The 17373-nt window shown below is 42.1% G+C and overlaps 1 protein-coding gene across 2 annotated transcripts; it reads right to left on the bottom strand.

The window, feature by feature from the left end:
- Nucleotides 1–503: 503 nt before the first annotated feature.
- On the bottom strand, nucleotides 504–10603 carry ZNF706 (zinc finger protein 706). Of its 2 annotated transcripts, none has more exons than XM_027561422.1 (4): nucleotides 10312–10603; nucleotides 6589–6725; nucleotides 3995–4102; nucleotides 504–3318 (listed from the first exon to the last, which is right to left on the bottom strand). In XM_027561422.1, the coding sequence occupies exons 2-3, from the start codon at nucleotides 6721–6723 to the stop codon at nucleotides 4007–4009; spliced, it is 231 nt and encodes a 76-aa protein (XP_027417223.1). In that variant the 5' UTR covers nucleotides 6724–6725; nucleotides 10312–10603; the 3' UTR covers nucleotides 504–3318; nucleotides 3995–4006. The 2 variants fall into 2 exon arrangements, with proteins under 2 accessions (XP_027417223.1, XP_027417222.1); XM_027561421.1 differs by lacking the exon at nucleotides 10312–10603 and adding an exon at nucleotides 9912–10013.
- Nucleotides 10604–17373: the final 6770 nt, after the last annotated feature.

Raw genomic sequence — 17373 nt, 5'->3', positions numbered from 1 at the left:
TTTTAACAGAATTACTTCACAATATAGACATACCCTTATGGATCTAAATAAATGACTGACGTCTGTCTATGAGTAGATTTTAAATTTGGAGCTGTATTATATACAAAAAATTGGAGCTAAACAATGGTTAAAAAACTCCCAAAAGATGGTAACTTAGTAAACAGCATAGCCAAAGAACATTAAAATAGAAGACATTTAATTTTCAGTTTTATATGGTAATCCACAATTAATAAAGACAAGTTGTACTTTCATTAATAAAACATCTATTTTCTCAGCCAAACAGATAGATGTTTTATTAAATCTTTACACTGGGAGTAGAGAGTTTTCTGAAACTTTAACAGATAAAATTAAGCTAGCTGGAAAGATCTCAGAATGTAAAGTCACAGTAAATACAACCCCCTAGTGTCGATCCTCATTGTGAAACACTCTACAAAGCATATTCTCTGACCAAAACTAAACCATACCAAAAACTGCCCCAAAATGAAAATTCTAGCACAAATGAGTTAATGTAGAAACAGAGGTTTAAATATATTTCAGTTATAGTTTGGACTGTGGTGGGTGGGTCACTGTATTATAGAAAAAGGCCTCTATATTAACCACATTTTAAAACAGGTACAGTACAATCCACATACTTAAAAAATGAAAGACAAAGGTTTTGGAGGGGCAAAATAGTAATGCTGGTAAAGTCTACCTTATTCATGATACATACATCTCAGGTTTTAATTATGATGTGATTAATCAGCTATACAGTAGCTTAATATAAAATAAAAAGTGTTAAATCTATATCTTTAAGGACTTATCCAATTTAATTAACTGATCTAAGGATTTTTTTAGTATTATTTTTAGATTAACAGTCGATTATTTCCTCCACTAATTCAATATAGCAAGGTTCTAAGCAAGGCTTTTCCCTTTTCTTCTTAAGTATCCTATAGATCCCAAACAGATAAAGGGAAAACACTAAAAATGAAAGAAATCTCCTGTCACCCTTAGAACTACCAATTCTACACTCAAGAGGCAATTGTGAATTGAAAAAAAAAAAATTTTTAAACTGGGAAGAGGCAATGTAAAAACCTCCTAAAATGTAGAAGAAATTAGACTAGTTTAGTTTTCTTTAATATCTTCTTTAATAAGACATTACAGCACACAACTGAGCCCCCAATGTGTCAGTTAAACATGGGGATGTAGATCCATAAGAAAGAGAATGGAAACAAGTTTAATCTTAACCCCATTCCTTTTGCCAACTAACGGTAATATAGAATACAACAGGAGCAATTCTGTGTATTTTATCAAGTCTTCAAAGACACCATAACAGTTTTATAATGAACTAAGCTGTCATCTATTAAAGAATCTTCAAATTAAATAATGAAGATGTTAAAAATCTCCCCCCTTCTAGTAGATTTAAGCCAAACACAAAAAAAGGGGACTGCACTAATAATCCTCACATGAAGTATAAGAATGTCTTATCAACATCAATGGAGCCATTTCCCTATCACTGAGATCTAGTTAAATATGGTGTCTTCAGCTGCTTATAAAAAAGGGTTAAACACAAGAACATAACGCTTTTATTCTGAATTACAGTCAATAAAGCAAATAAAAAAAAACAAACCCGAAACTTGTAAAAGGTCTTTAAATGATCTGTTACTAACATAACATATATATGCTCAAAGCACTTTTAAAAACTTTTAAATTGTAATTTAACCGTAACTTCTGTAATATCCACTGTAAGCAATTAGGCAATTTCTAATGTTCTGGTAACCAACATATTTGGAATTAACAGATAATAAATCTGAAACTGAGGAAATTAAGTACATGGAAAAAATGACTATTTTAAAGTAAGAGTATAATAGGAGTTGCTAAGAAACTATCACCACTGAAGCTTTTCCTTGGAAGTATCTTATTTTAAACTTACAATGAAGACAAACAAGGTGGGCAGAAAATGCACAGCTATAAAACAAATGCAGTGATGAGTTACAGCAGAAAGAGGGAATGCATTTTGTAATCAATCCACAGGATCAGATTTGCGGCTCTAAGCAATACCAGTAAATATTTGCATGTTCTTCCTATTAAATCAACTTTAAAATTTAAACTGAGTTACAGCGGTTTCACTTAGTATTAACAGTTGGCAAAAGCAAATTAGAAGAAATCTAAAATTAGTCTTTTTTAATTGAGTAGGAATTACCGCATTTATCGGAACCAACCCACTTCCCCATCCTTAAGAGTCAAAAAAAAATGTGGATATTGGCCTATTTTAATACTTTTCTAGTTCACATGGAAGTCATACTATACACAGTCTTTGATTTTAGGAACCAGCACAAAGTAAACTCCTAAAATCAACTATTAACTTAAAAAGGAAAGAAAGGAGACGGTTCTGGGAATTAACTCAGCCACAAGTCATTCCAATCCTTCCGTTACTGCAAAATCCATTCATAAATTGGCCAAATTGTTATTAACTTCCAAAAACCCCTTCCAAAATTACGAACTTCAATTTCAAATCAAAGAACTTAAACAATTTTCAAAGAATCAAGTATAATTTATAAAAGATAGTGCTTTACCAGTTCACATATGTTCCATCATATTTTACATTACACAACAGGCTGCTTATTTCATTGTGGCATATACTTTAGAACATAATTTTTCAGAAGGGCTCAGTGACAATCCAACCAATCTGAAGAATATATCAGTTATCTACAGGCTGTACCTGGCTGGCAGGTATAGCCAGGTCACATAGCAAGCTGAAATAGTCCAACCTCAATCACAGGAAGAGGGAAAAATGACACGATTGCAATATACTAAGGCAGCAGGTAAGTCATTCTTCACCTAGGTCGGCAAGTGCCAATAAAATCCTGTGCACAAATTAGTGAATGAGTCTGATCTGGTTTACCTATGAACTTGCCCCTGAACTGAGAAAAGGACCTAAGACCTGCGCTTGCAATTTTAGCTGATGAATTCATTAGATTTTTATAAGGCAAATAATGTAGAAAGAACAGAATTTCTAAAACCATTTATCCTGTGATGTTGTAAAATCAAAGTACTACTTTATTAAATGAGTTATTTTACACAATATGAACATCAATATAATTACAATTGTAAAAAAATTTTTTATAACAAGGATGGACTGATTTTCAGATTTCCAAATCAGAGTCAACTGTACATTTACACAGAATTGTCTTTGCATGAAGCCCAAAAGGGAACAGCATAAAAATGAGTGTTTCTGTAGCCCCTTTATTTTTGCTGATCAACAGTTTGTTAGAAAAGCAGCTGCAGGTTTGTTACCTAAGGTCTGAGACAGTAGAAGAATCAAAGTCATCACGTATTCACCTACAAAACAAAAGATGTTCAGCGAATGTAAGCATTACATAAATATGATTTATATGTATTTCAAGTGTCTTTAAAAAAAAGCAAAACATGCCTAAGCTATGAAGTTAGCCTGATAGTTTTTTCAACTAAGTTTTATAAACAGATCTTTGATGAATATAAAAAGAAATAATTCTCATACATATACCATCACCATTTAGGAAAAAAATCCAACCACACAGAAAGTACAAACTGATTATTTTCAAGTGACTGTCCCATTTATAGTGAATGCCTACATCCTACCTTATATTTTAATGTACTCTGCTAAGCACTCTAAGTCAAATACCAACAAAAAAGCACTCACAGACTATGGTCTGCATCATTTCTGGGAGCAAGATCCTCAAATACTTTTATAATGGTTATTTTCTTTAAGCTGAAAACTCTTCCATTCTTGGACCAGAGTTGGCCAGCATCACCTCATCCCATTTTTGGCTACAGTGGTAAAAACTTAGATGTTTCAAAGGCATTGAAAGGATATGGTCTGGGGAAATGGACTTCTAACAATTGCAAAGTTAAATGTTAACTTAAAAGAGGGCAGTATTGAAGTCTCAGCTAGAAGACAGAAATCAATTTTACAATTACAAAAAATAATTCTGCTCTTGTATACAACCTGACATTAACAAAAGAAAATATCAATTACCTGTAAACAACTTTATGCCTGAACATCAGCTAATTCTGGAGGAAGTGGAGTCTTAGGATGCTTGCTCTCAAAGTGCTGCTTGAAGGTCTTAGGGTCTGGCATTTGTGTCTAATTTTTAAAATTGGGCAAAAAAGAAGAGTTAGACCTGATTCATGAAACAAAAGTGTGCTTTTAAAATCCTAAGCCTGCTCATGATCAACAACTACTGCAAAACACTTTTAAATTCCTTTAACTTACTGGCTGACACATGAAAAGGACTTTGTAGCAAAGAAATTCGTAGCATATCCCACATTTCACATATAAAAAAGGGATAAGTCACAGAGAATATTACCTGATTAACAACAAACAATAATAGATAACATTTACTGGACATGTTAAGCACTGTTACCAAACTTTTCACAGAATCTTCCAGTAATCTTTAATCAGTTTTTACTATCTGCATTTTATGTGCTAAGGAAACTAAAACCTACAGTTTAATTTGTCCAGTACCTGTGTTTAACTTAGTACTAGGTACTTCAGATCTCAAATACTACACTATACTACTGACTTAACTAGGCAAGGACATTCAATTATTTATTCTTTAAGCACATTAGATAAAACATTAAATAAACATTTTTTGTTGTTGTGAGTTCTATATGAGATACTTTAGTATTTTTAGGTCAAAGTATTTTTTCGTTAGTAATTTAGTGAAATTTACTTTTACCTTGTCTCTTTCCAAACAGAATCTGAAGCCCGCTCAATCTCATTATTTTGTGTATATCAAAGCTCAATAAAAACAAGTTATTTAATGTAACAGATTTCTTCTCTTAATGAGAACTTTTAAGGAGTTAGGAATTCTTTCATCGGTAATGACTTCAATAAAAGATTAACTTTAGTCCAGGAATCAATCAAGTCTTCTCAATATCCCTTCCCAGCCATGGGCTTCCCAGTAGTGCAGTGGTAAAGAATCTGCCTGCCAACGCAGGAGATGTAGGAGACATGGGTTTGATCCCCGGGTTGAGAAAATCCCCTGGTGGAGGAAATGGCACCCCCTCTCCAGTATTCTTGCCTGTAGAATCCCACGGACACAGAGGCCTAGCAGGCTACAGTCCATTGAGTCAGATACAACTGAGCATCTGAGCCACTTCCCATCCATACTACCAATTCTACCCAGACATACAGAAAAAAAAGTCTGTTGTAACTGGAACAACCTCACCATGCACTTTTCCTTTGGCACTTTTACTTACTAACTTCAAGGGTGGTGACCTTAGGGAACTTCCCTGGTGGGAGAGGGTATAAGAATCCACCTACCAATACAGGGGACACAGGTTTAATTCCTGGTCTGGGAAGATTCCACATGCCGTGGAGCAACTAAGCCCAAGCTCTAGAGCCCATGAATCTCACATACTGAACATGCACACACAAGGGCCTGCAACCCACGACTCCTAAGCCTGAGTGCTGCGACTACTGAAGTCTCTGTGCCCCAGAACCCGTGCTCCCCAACAAGAAAAGCCACCACGATGAGAGGCCTGCAGAGTAGCCCCGTCACCGCAACTAGAGAAAGTCCACTAGTAGCAGCAAAGACCCCGTGCAGCCAAAAATAAAAATACTAAGAAGAAAAAAAAGTAGTGAGTTTAAACAGGCAAAAAAAAAAAAAAAAAGACCCTGGCAACTTCTTCGAGGCAGTGTGGTATAGTGGTCCAGAAGGTGGGCTCCGGAGGTGGACCGCCAGGGTTCAGATCCCAGCTCGCCAACATACTAGCTGGGTGACCCAGCACAAGTTATTTAACTTCCCATGACTCAATTTACTCTTCTGTAAAATAAGAATGAGAGCACTTTATGCCATAGAGGAGTTGTGTGACTAATGGGCACATACATGTAAAACATGTGGCTCAGTGTCTGGCACCTCGTAAGCACTCAATAGCAGCTGTTATGATTATTCTTCAATCTAATATAGCACATTAATGCTAGTAAAAGCCCTCAACGTGAATATACTCTACTTTGTAGACATAACAACAAATTTAGCAAAGGAAAAAAAAAAAGCCAAGTATATAACCAGGGGTGTCTTACATAGCTCTAAATTAAGAATGTAAATCTGACTTTTCTTACGAAGTTCAAAGTGTATTATTTGCCCTTAAGAAGATATCTTTTTTCTCCACGAGGAAAGGGTTTTTGCTTTGTTCATTCCTTCTCAATAACACTAAGAGAACTGTGTCTGGCCAGAGGAGCTATTCCAAAAATATAATTGTTGGGAGTTTTAGGGCGGTTCAGTGGTTATAGAGGACTCTGTGCTTCTACTACAGGGAACATAGATTCAAAACCTAGTCAGGGAACTAAGATTCTTATGTGTCTCAAGGCACAGACAACACACACACACACACATACATATATATAATCATTGAATAGAGGAATGAAGATGGGTTCTTAACACAATCACCTCTCAAATCTCCTATTTCAAGGAAAGCATTTATCTTGCTATGTTTGCAAAATTTTAACCTATACAAACCAATCCCTAATGAAAGAACTGTCCATGAGAGAGCTATGTCTTTCAGATAAGACTGGGCACGTTCAGAGTGGTATGGCTGTAGGAAGCTATGTCTTTCAATTCCCCTTACCCTACAGACAGTGCAGGTATATATTAAGGCAGCTTTGGCAGCAGCCTTCTGGTCATGTCCTTGTTTCTTCTTTTGTCCAGCTTGCTTTTTGGCATTTTTCTGCTGAGACTGAATCTTCTGCTGTCCACGAGCCATATCTGAAAACAGAAGTTGAGACATCAGAGTGAAATCTTAGTATGGTAACACCCCAAGAACTGGACAGCTGTTTTACAGAAATACTAGTCAATCAAAATGTATGGATTTTCAAATTCTCGCATACAAGGCTACTAGAGGATAAACTGATATAACCACTGTAGAAAACTAGTCACCTATGCTATAATCTCACAATTCCATTCTTGGTATATATTCAACAGAAATGCAAATACATTTTTGTACAGCAAAAGGTACAGTTCAAGAATGCTCACTGCATCTGTTTCCAAAACTGGAAAGAATCCAAATGCTTATGAATAGTAAAGCAGATACATAATGTGTGGCAGACTTCTACAATGGACTACTATGCAACACTCAAAGGGAAGGAACTATTATTACAAGCAACAACATGGTTATATCTCAGTGTTAAAGGAAAAGAAGCCAGATACAAAGAATCTGTGTTGCATAAAGTTTAAAACAGTCAAAACTAATCCAGGAAGTAACAATGGGAACAAAGGACATGAAGGAGATTTTTGGGGTGCCGATAATGTTCTGTGTCTTGATCCACGTAATGGTTATACAAGTGTGTTCACTTGTAAAAATTCACTTAACTATACACTTTCCTGTATGTAATCTTCAGAAGTTTACCTAAGACAGTTTAGCCCCTTCCTCAATCACTTGATCATTTTGCAAAAGTACTTTCCCCTTTGACCTGAGATTCTTACAACTTTAAGAGAAATAAAAGCTGTCATCCAGTGCCTCTAAAGAAATTCACAGGAGCAGTGGGAACCATACTCTTGAATACTTAGGTTTCATAAAATTACTGTGCTATTCTTTAAAAAAAAAAATTGGTCTTCATATGACTGCTGGACAAATTATTAAGTAAGATTAACGGGTTTGTTGTTGTTCAGTTGCTCGGTCATGTCCGACTCTGCGACCCCACTGACTGCAGCACGTCAGGCTTCCCTGTCCTTCACCATCTCCCAGAGCTTGTTCAAATTCATATCCATCAACATTAAGGGTACTTTTACAAAAATGAAAGCTACCCCTTGTTACTACTGGCAATATGAAATTGACATGGGTTAAAAATTAGGGGGAACATTTTTATTTTTTCAATAAAGACTTCTTTAAGACAACAAGTTAAACCTATTCATAAAAGGTCTATAATGAGTTGGAGCTGGTTTTTAAATACTTTAAAATAGGATTTAAGTAGAATCCCTATGGATAGTTTTGACTAGCGCTGCAATTAAATTTTACATTTTTAAGTCATTTCAGTACATGAACACAAAATACATTTATTAACTTCACCAGGAAAGAGTGTTAGCTTGTTCTGACTGGAACCTTAACTAGATAAGAGGTCAAAACAGTCACTGAAACACCGCAGTTTCTCCCAAAAAGAAAAAGGGGAACAACAACAAAAAAAGGCACATCCATAGGACAAGTTCCCACTAGCATTAAACATCGAACCTAAAAGTCAAAATACAAAGGAAAGTCAATCCTTTTCTAGGAAGCCAGCTCAGCATTTCAACAAATTACAAAATTTTTCAGTATGGAAGCGACTTAGCAGCAGCAGCCTAATACAGGAACCCCATTCCCATCAAATAATGGTATATACAATCAGATGTGTTAGCCATTCAAGACTAAACTTCCATTTTTGTTATTTTAAAAAAAACCAAATCCTTATTAATTCCAAGTCAAACGAAATGCTTTTTTCAAAAAGTATATTTATGGCAAGTTTACAAACCTATTCCCATGGAAACAGATTTGGACACTTCTGCATTATCTGAATGACAGGTATTCAATCTTGATGACATCTCAATGTTTATAACATTCTTAGTGTCTCAATGCCTTAGTATCAGTACCTTAAGTCAGAATACTTCAGGCTTCACATGGATCTGAACTCTTCCACATGATGTATGCTATGTATGTTAATACACTGATTATGTAGGTAACCTCTTAACTGTTTTACACTGGGGGGGGGGACCTTATAAAATGGTAAGCTACTAATTCTAGAAGTTGATATCTAGAAGTTATTAGCTATTCCGCTAAAATATTCATGCAGTGATCTGAAAAAAAGCAACTTTTGCAGTTACCATTGCTGATAAACTGGGAGAAGGCAATGGCACCCCACTCCAGTACTCTTGCCTGGAAAATCCCATGCACGGAGGAGCCTGGTAGGCTGCAGTCCATGGGGTCGCTAAGAGTCGGACACTACTGAACGACTTCACTTTCACTTTTCACTTTCATGCGTTGGAGAAGGAAATGGTAACCCACTCCAGTGTTCTTGCCTGGAGAATCCCAGGGACGGGGGAGCCTGGTGGGCTTCCGTCTATGGGGTCGCGCAGAGTCGGACACGACTGAAGCAACTTAGCATTGCTGATAAAATACAACATTAACAATACATTTTCCCATTCTCACTGTCATCTCACAAAAGCAACAAAAATACGTAACAGCTTTAATAAAGAAAAGATTGTGGTTGCTGTTCTTATTTTAAAACAGAAAACACGAGGTAAAGGAAATTGAAATCAGTCTAAGTCTAAATGCGTAAGACAGGCCCCTAAGTTCTAGCGACACGCTTGCATTGATTTCCTTTCTGAAAGCAGAAATGCAAACGAACAAACCACCTGCTTTTGGACAGCTCAACTTAGGGCTTGCTCTCAAGCCAACTGAGAACAAAATCTTAAGCGTAACTAAGCATAACTTCTCCTTGATTAAATGCAGCGAACTGAGGGGCAAGTCATTTACAAATACCTAAAAGCTGGCTTATAACTCTTTATTTTGTATGGTCTTCCGAGGGGGGCTGTAAAGAGGGAAGTAAAGCGAATAACGAGTTCTTCCAACATGAGGGGCTCTTACAGGAGGTACCAAGTATAAGCCTTGCCCCCAAAGAGCCTCCTAAAACCAAAACAAACGAGTAAGAGAAAAAATTACTGGATCCAGGAAGTAGGATCATTTTCCATTAAGTATCTGAAAATAAAGAGGCCCGGGCAGTGAACAACTGGACTCTAGCTTTTTTAGTGAACTAAGTCCCTTTCGGAGAGGAGAGAGGATGAAAGGGCCGGCAGTTAGGTCTATTTTAGCCAGCTCTTCGCTGAGCCCGGCTGTTAAGCCTGACACACCTTCCTTCCCAGACCGGCCTCTCTCGCCTGGGAGAGAATTCCTCCTCTTTTTCGGCCACCGAAACCCCTACCTACCGGCCCCTCCTCACGGACCCCGGCGCGAGACACGCCTCCCGGGGGCCTCCGCTGCCCGAAACCTGGCCCCTTGGCCACCGTGAGCTCAAGCTGAGGGAAACCGACCAGCTGCTGCCGCCAGCGGGTAAGGTTACCGCTCCTCCGCCGCCGCCACGGCCGGCCTGCGAGCCGGCCACCTGCAGGGCCTGGCGGGCGCCCGAGCTTCCCCTCCTTCCCGGCGGCCCGCGCCGGGACAGGGCAGGCTCGGCGGCCCCCCAAGGAGGCGGGGCAGGCCGGCGGCCCCTCGCGACCCGCGCTGACCCGCCCGCCCCCTCACGGCCCCCGCCGACCCAGCCGGCCGGCCCCCCACCCCGGCTCCCGGGCGTCCTGCGGCGTCAGCGCCGCCCCCACAGCCGCTCACCCGGGCCGGGACAGTCTTGCGTCGGAGAGACCGCGCAGCACGAGAGGGCTTGCGGGGGGAGGTGGCCGGAGGGAGAGGAAGGGGAGCGCGCCCAGCACCGCTTCGGCCTCCTCCACCCGCCAAGGAAGGGAAAGGCGAGAGCCGGCAGCACAACAGCCCGCGACTCGCGCCTGCCGCCGCCGCCGCCGCCGCCGCGCGCGCCCGCCGCCTCTGCCTTGAGGGAGGCCACTACACCTCGTGCTCGCGCACGCCGCGCACTTCTCCCAGTCGCCCCAGCGCCGCCTGTTCCCCGCAGCCCCCGCCCCCTCGCCTTCCTGCCCCGGCCTCCCGCCCCGCCTCCCCACCTCCCCACCCGCACGCGCGCCTGCGCCTCTTCCGGTCTCGCGGGCCAATGGTAGCGCGCCCCTATTACATAAGCGCGAGGGGCGGGGCCTGGCCGGGACGGCGGCCTCTCAGAGACCGGAACGGCAGCGGACGTCGCGCTTTATCCCCGGCGCCCCTCCCCTCCGGCGTGCTGCCTTCTAGGCGGCTTCAGCCGGCCCTGGGAGCCGCGTGATCTCGGTCCTTTCGGGTGATGGCCTGCAGTGTGATTCACAGGTCGCTTGCTCACTCTGGCGGCGGCCCGGCCTCAGCCCCCGCGCCCCTTCCTTCTCACGAGACTTCAGTCTCGGCGGCGTCCTCCTGTGCCTCGGCCTGGTGGAGGCGTGGTGTTGGTGGTGGTGGGGGTCCCAGAGAGGAGCGCCAGCGCCGCGGCGGCGTGGGTCACCGACCCGGGAGCCAGCCACCCGGGCGCACCGCCGCCCCCGCCCCCAGTGAGGCCAGCGGGCCGGGAGGCCCTTGCCTGGGACTCGCAGCCTTTGTTCTCTCACCAGCTGCCTTTTACCTCGTTCCCACGGAAACCCCGGTTGTTTGACCAATCTGAGGGGTTTAGTGAGTTCACCATTCACGCCTGACTGTCCCACTGAGAACTGCCGGCTAGACCTCCCTGACTGTTTCAGGTTGACTACTTAACAATATACTGAGTTGTTAACACTGAAGGGAATGGTTGAGATGATTTTGGGTAGCGCGGGGGGGGGGGGGGGGGGGGCGGGGGTCTTGATTTACAGGCCACATCAGGTAATTTCTAGTATCTGAATCAAGAGCGATGGCATTTGTAACGATGATTAAGGTTTATCTGGAAAAGGCATGTTAGACGTTGGCTTTTTTCCCCCCTCGCCCTCCACAGCTCCCAACACACATTGGTTTCTAGTTAGAACTACAGATAAAAGAACAAAGAAGACTCTTGTATTTGACCTTCCCACCTTGCCCATAACCTCCGCTCCCCCAAATTTGTCTGTGCAAAGGAAAATGTTAGTTGAACATAAATACAATGCAAGTTACCTGGATTGGGATATGTATAATCACAAAATTGTTTCAGTTCAGTCGCTCAGTCCTGTCTGACTCTTTGCGACCCCATGAATCACAGCACGCCACGCCTCCCTGTCCATCACCATCTCTCCGGAGTTCACTCAAACTCAGGTCAATCGAATCGGTGATGCCATCCAGCCATCTCATCATCCTCTGTCGTCCCCTTTTCCTCCTGCCCCCAATCCCTCCCAGCATCAGAGTCTTTTCCAATGAGTCAACTCTTCAAATGAGGTGGCCAAAGTACTGGAGTTTCAGCTTTAGCATCAGTCCTTCCAGAGAACACTCAGGGCTGATCTCCTTTAGAATGGATTGGTTGGATCTCCTTGCAGTCCAAGGGACTCTCAAGAGTCTTCTCCAACACCACAGTTCAAAAACATCAATTCTTCAGCGCTCAGCTTTCTTCACAGTCCAACTCTCACATCCATACATGACCACTGGAAAAACCATAGCCTTGACCAGACGGACCTTTGTTGGCAAAGTAATGTCTCTGCTTTTCAATATGCTATCTAGGTTGGTCATAACTTTCCTTCCAAGGAGTAAGCGTCTTTTAATTTCATGGCTGCGATCACCATCAGCAGTGATTTTGAAGCCCCCAAAATAAAGTCTGACACTGTTTCCACTGTTTCCCCATCTATTTCCCATGAAGTGATGGGACCGGATGCCATGATCTTCGTTTTCTGAATGTTGAGCTTTAAGCCAACTTTTTCACTCTCCTCTTTCACTTTCATCAAGAGGCTTTTTAGTTCCTCTTCACTTTCTGCCGTAAGGGTGGTGTCATCTGTATATCTGAAGTTATTGATATTCTCTCGAGAATCTTGATTCCAGCTTGTGCTTCTTCCAGCCCAACGTTTCTCATGATGTACTCTGCATAGAAGTTAAATAAGCAGGGTGACAATATACAGCCTTGACATACTCCTAATGGCAACCCTCTCCAGTACTTTTGCCTGGAAAATCCCATGGATGGAGGAGCCTGATAGGCTGCAGTCCATGGGGTGGCTAGGAGTCGGACACGACTGAGCAACTTCACTTTCACTTTTCACTTTCATGCATTGGAGAAGGAAATGGCAACCCACTCCAGTGTTCTTGCCTGGAGAATCCCAGGGATGGCAGAGCCTGGTGGGCTGCCGTCTATGGGGTCGCACAGAGTCGGATACGACTGAAGCAACTTAGCAGCAGCAGCAGCAGCTGCTGTTCCATGTCCAGTTCTAACAGTTGCTTCCTGACCTGCATACAGGTTTCTCAAGAGGCAGGTCAGGTGGTCTGGTGTTCCCATCTCTTTCAGAATTTTCCACAGTTTATTGTGATCCACACAGTCAAAAGCTTTGGCATAGTCAATAAAGCAGAAATAGATGTTTTTCTGGAACTCTCTTGCTTTTTCCATGATCCTGTGGCTCAGATCATGAGCTCCTTATTGCCAAATTCAGACTTAAATTGAAGAAAGTAGGGAAAACCACTAGATCATTCAGGTATGACCTAAATCAAATCCCTTATGATTATACAGTGGAAGTGAGAAATAGATTTAAGGGGACTAGATCTGATAGAGTGCCTGATGCACTATGGAATGAGGTTCGTGACATTGTACAGGAGACAGGGATCAAGACCATCCCCATGGAAAAGAAATGCAAAAAAGCAAAATGGCTGTCTGGGGAGGCCTTACAAATAGCTGTGAAAAGAAGAGAAGCAAAAAGCAAAGGAGAAAAGGAAATATATAAGCATCTGAATGCAGAGTTCCAAAGAATAGCAAGAAGAGATAAGAAGCCTTCCTCAGCGACCAATGCAAAGAAATAGAGGAAAACAACAGAATGGGAAAGACTAGAGATCTCTTCAAAAAAATTAGAGATACCAAGGGAACATTTCATGCAAAGATGGGCTCGATAAAGGACAGAAATGGTATGGACCTAACAGAAGCAGAAGATATTAAGAAGAGGTGGCAAGAATACACAGAAGAACTATACAAAAAAGATCTTCACGACCCAGATAATCACGATGGTGTGATTACTGACCTAGAGCCAGACATCCTGGAATGTAAAGTCAAGCGGGCCTTAGAAAGCATCACTATGAACAAAGCTAGTGGAGGTGATGGAATTCCAGTTGAGCTATTCCAAATCCTGAAAGATGATGCTGTGAAAGTGCTGCACTCAATATGCCAGCAAATTTGGAAAACTCAGCAGTGGCCACAGGACTGGAAAAGGTCAGTTTTCATTCGAATCCCAAAGAAAGGAAATGCCAAAGAATGCTCAAACTACTGCACAATTGCACTCATCTCACACGCTAGTAAAGTAATGCTCAAAATTCTCCAAGCCAGGCTTCAGCAGTACGTGAACCGTGAACTTCCAGATGTTCAAGCTGGTTTTAGAAAAGGTAGAGGAACCGGAGATCAAATTGCCAACAAAATTGTTTAGGGAGGAGTTAACTGCTGATTGCATTTGGGTGGCATAAGACAAGGATCTGGTTGTTCAGTCCTTCCTTTTCATCCTCGTTTCAGTTCCTCTTGCCTTTTCATGCCCTCCCTTCCATATTGCAGTTTTAAGTTACATGTTCAAATCAATATTTCTCCAGTATTCAATTGTAAGCTCATTTGTGCCACTATATACCCAATGCTTAGCAGCATATAAAACATGGTAGGAATTGAAAGGACTTTTATTGACACGTCATGAAGATGTAGCTTATTAAGAGTCACCATAACCATAATAACTGTTCACCCGGCTAATTTTGTTGTTCCTTCTCTGAGTCCTGTCCGACTCTCCACAACCCCATGGACTGCAGCGTGCCAGGTTTCCATGTTCTTCATTAACTGCTGAAGTTTGCTCAAATTCATGCCATTGAGTTGGTGATGCCATCCAACCATCTCATCCTCTGTCATCCCCTTCTGCCCTCAGTCTTTCTCAGCATCAGGGTCTTTTCCAATGAGTTGGCTCTTTGCATCAGGTGGCCAAAGTATTGGGAGTTTCAGCCTCAGCATGAGTCCTTCCAATGAATATTCAGGGTTGATTTCCTTAGGATTGACTAATTTGATCTCCTTACAGTCCAAGGGACTCTCAAGAGCCTCTTCCAGCACCAAAATTCAAAAGCATCAATCTTTCTGGGCTCAACCTTCTTTATGGTCCAACTCTCACATCTGTATGACTTGAAAAAACCATAGCTTTGACTTTTGCCACCTCTGCTTTTTAATAGGCTGAGGATGAGATGGTTGGATGGTATCATCAGCTTAATGGACATGAGTCTGAGCAAACTCTGGGAGACAGTAAAGGACAAGGAAGCCTGGCGTGCTGCAGTCCATGTGGTCACAAAGAGTCAACACAACTGAGTGGCTGAACAGTAACAAACAGGTAGATAGTGTCAGAGTTGAGTTACATTGTTGGATACGTTGGGCTTCCCAGGTGTTGCTAGTGGTAAAGAACCCACCTGCCAGTGCAGGAGACATAAGAGATGTGGGCTTGATCCCTGGGTCAGGAAGGTCCCTGGAGTAGAGCATGGCAACCCACTCCAGTATTCTTGCCTGGAGAATCCCATGGACAGAGGAGCCTGGTGGGTTATAGTCCACAGAGTCGCAAAGAGTAGACGTGACTGAAGAAACTTAGCTCATAGGATACCTATCTGGTGTAGCCAAATTTCTTCATGTTTGTAAAACCTACATATCTGGTGCGTGGGTGCATGCATCTAAGTCTCTTCAGCTGTTCTGAGGCCAGCCATCAAAAGCCAAAACTCAATTCCTGTGGCTCAATTCCTGGAAATCCCTACCCCTTCCTGAAAATAATTGGGATAATCCTCCCACTCATTAACCTTTGAAATAACCCAGCCCATAAAAACTAACCACACCGTATTTTGAGGCTGCTGTCTTCTGAGATGGTCCACACTCTGTGGAGTCCATTTCTCTCTAAATAAATCCCCTTCTTACCCATCATGTGTCTCTCACTGAATTCTTTCTGCAAAGAAACCTCAAGAACCTGAGCTTCATTAAGTCCTGAAACCAAGTATGTGATCTTAGTTAAAAGACCACGAGTTCAAATCCCAGTCATGGGTGCATGGTTTCACTGCCTTGTACCATATACAAAAGTAATCAAAAATGGATCACAAACCCAACTGTGTATGCTAAAACTCTAAAATCCTTAGCGAAATATATCAGAGTAAGTCTGCATGATCTCGGATAAAGCAAAACCTTCTTAGATATGACACTTAAAGCACTGATGACAGAAGACATAACCCAGTTAAAAAATCAGCAACAGAACAGGTTAAGTATTTCCTTAAAGAAGATAAACAAATGGCCAAAATGTATAAGAAAAGATGCTCTCCATCATTAGCTATCAGGGAAGGGCAAATCAAAACATTGAGATAGTACTTCACACCTACTAAAATGGCTATGATTGGAAATTCTCTGGCAGTCCAGTGGTTAGTGATATTGGGTGGTCTCAATCTGCAGTGGTTTGAAGCAGGATCTCAGTTCCCCAGCCAGAGATTGAAGTCAGGTCATGGCAGTAATAGCACTGAGTCCTTGGACCATCAGATAATGATGACTGCACACCCCTGTGAATATACTGAAAACCATTGGATTGTACACTTTGAGTGGTTTGTATGTGAATTATATCTCAGTAAAGCTGTTATATATTGAAAATCCACTTGTTTTAGAATAATAAAGAGCATAAAGTCCAATATTATTTCCATTCCCATGCCTAAATCTCCTTCTCCTCTATCTATCCTACCTCAAACTGCCACCCACTGGGATAAACATTTTGAAAGCCTCATTTTTAGTGTTGTTACTTCTCAGTCCCTAAGCCCTCACTTCCGATCTGTCACCAAGTCATGTTGCTCTTACTCCAGAATATACACTGAATCTGTGCACTGTTCACTGCCTCCACTGCTGCTATTCTAATTCAGTTCAGTTCAGTTCAGTCGCTCAGTCGTGTCCGGCTCTTTGGGACCCCATGAATCGCAGCACACCAGGCAGGCCTCCCTGTCCATCACCAACTCCCGGAGTTCACTCAGACTCATGTCCATTGAGTCAGTGATGCCATCCAGCCATCTCATCCTCTGTCGTCCCCTTTTCCTCCTGCCCCCAATTCCTCCCAGCATCAGGGTCTTTTCCAATGAGTCAACTCTTCAAATGAGGTGGCCAAAGTACTGGAGTTTCAGCTTCAGCATCAGTCCTTCCAATGAACACCCAGGACTGATCTCCTTTAGAATGGCCTGGTTGAATCTCCTTGCAGTCCAAGGGGCTCTCAAGAGTCTTCTCCAACACCACAGTTCAAAAGCATCAATTCTTCGGCGCTCAGCCTTCTTCACAGTCCAACTCTCACATCCATACATGACTACTGGAAAAACCATAGTCTTGACTAGACGGACCTTTGTTGGCAAAGTAATGTCTCTGCTTTTGAATATGCTATCTAGGTTGGTCATAACTTTCCTTCCAAGGAGTAAGCGTCTTTTAATTTCCTGGCTGCAGTCACCATCTGCAGTGATTTTGGAGCCCCCCAAAATAAAGTCTGACACTGTTTCCACTGTTCCCCATCTATTTCCCATGAAGTGATGGGGCCAGATGCCATGATCTTCGTTTTCTGAATGTTGAGCTTTCAGCCAACTGTTTCACTCTCCTCTTTCACTTTCATCAAGAGGGTTTTTAGTTCCTCTTCACTTTCTGCCATAAGGGTGGTGTCATCT

The sequence above is a fragment of the Bos indicus x Bos taurus genome, chromosome 14 (genome assembly GCF_003369695.1).
Source record: "Bos indicus x Bos taurus breed Angus x Brahman F1 hybrid chromosome 14, Bos_hybrid_MaternalHap_v2.0, whole genome shotgun sequence".
NCBI lineage: Eukaryota > Metazoa > Chordata > Mammalia > Artiodactyla > Bovidae > Bos > Bos indicus x Bos taurus.
Note: the sequence above shows the minus strand (reverse complement) of the source record. Positions and strands in the feature narration are given on the sequence as shown.

Coding starts and splice junctions, on each gene's coding strand:
- ZNF706 (XM_027561422.1), bottom strand. CDS start 6,723: ATGGCTCGTGGACAGCAGAAGATTCAGTCTCAGCAGAAAAATGCCAAA. Junction 4,103..6,588: donor ATACCTGCACTGTCTGTAGG/GTAAGGGGAATT, acceptor TTTAAAAATTAG/ACACAAATGCCAGACCCTAA.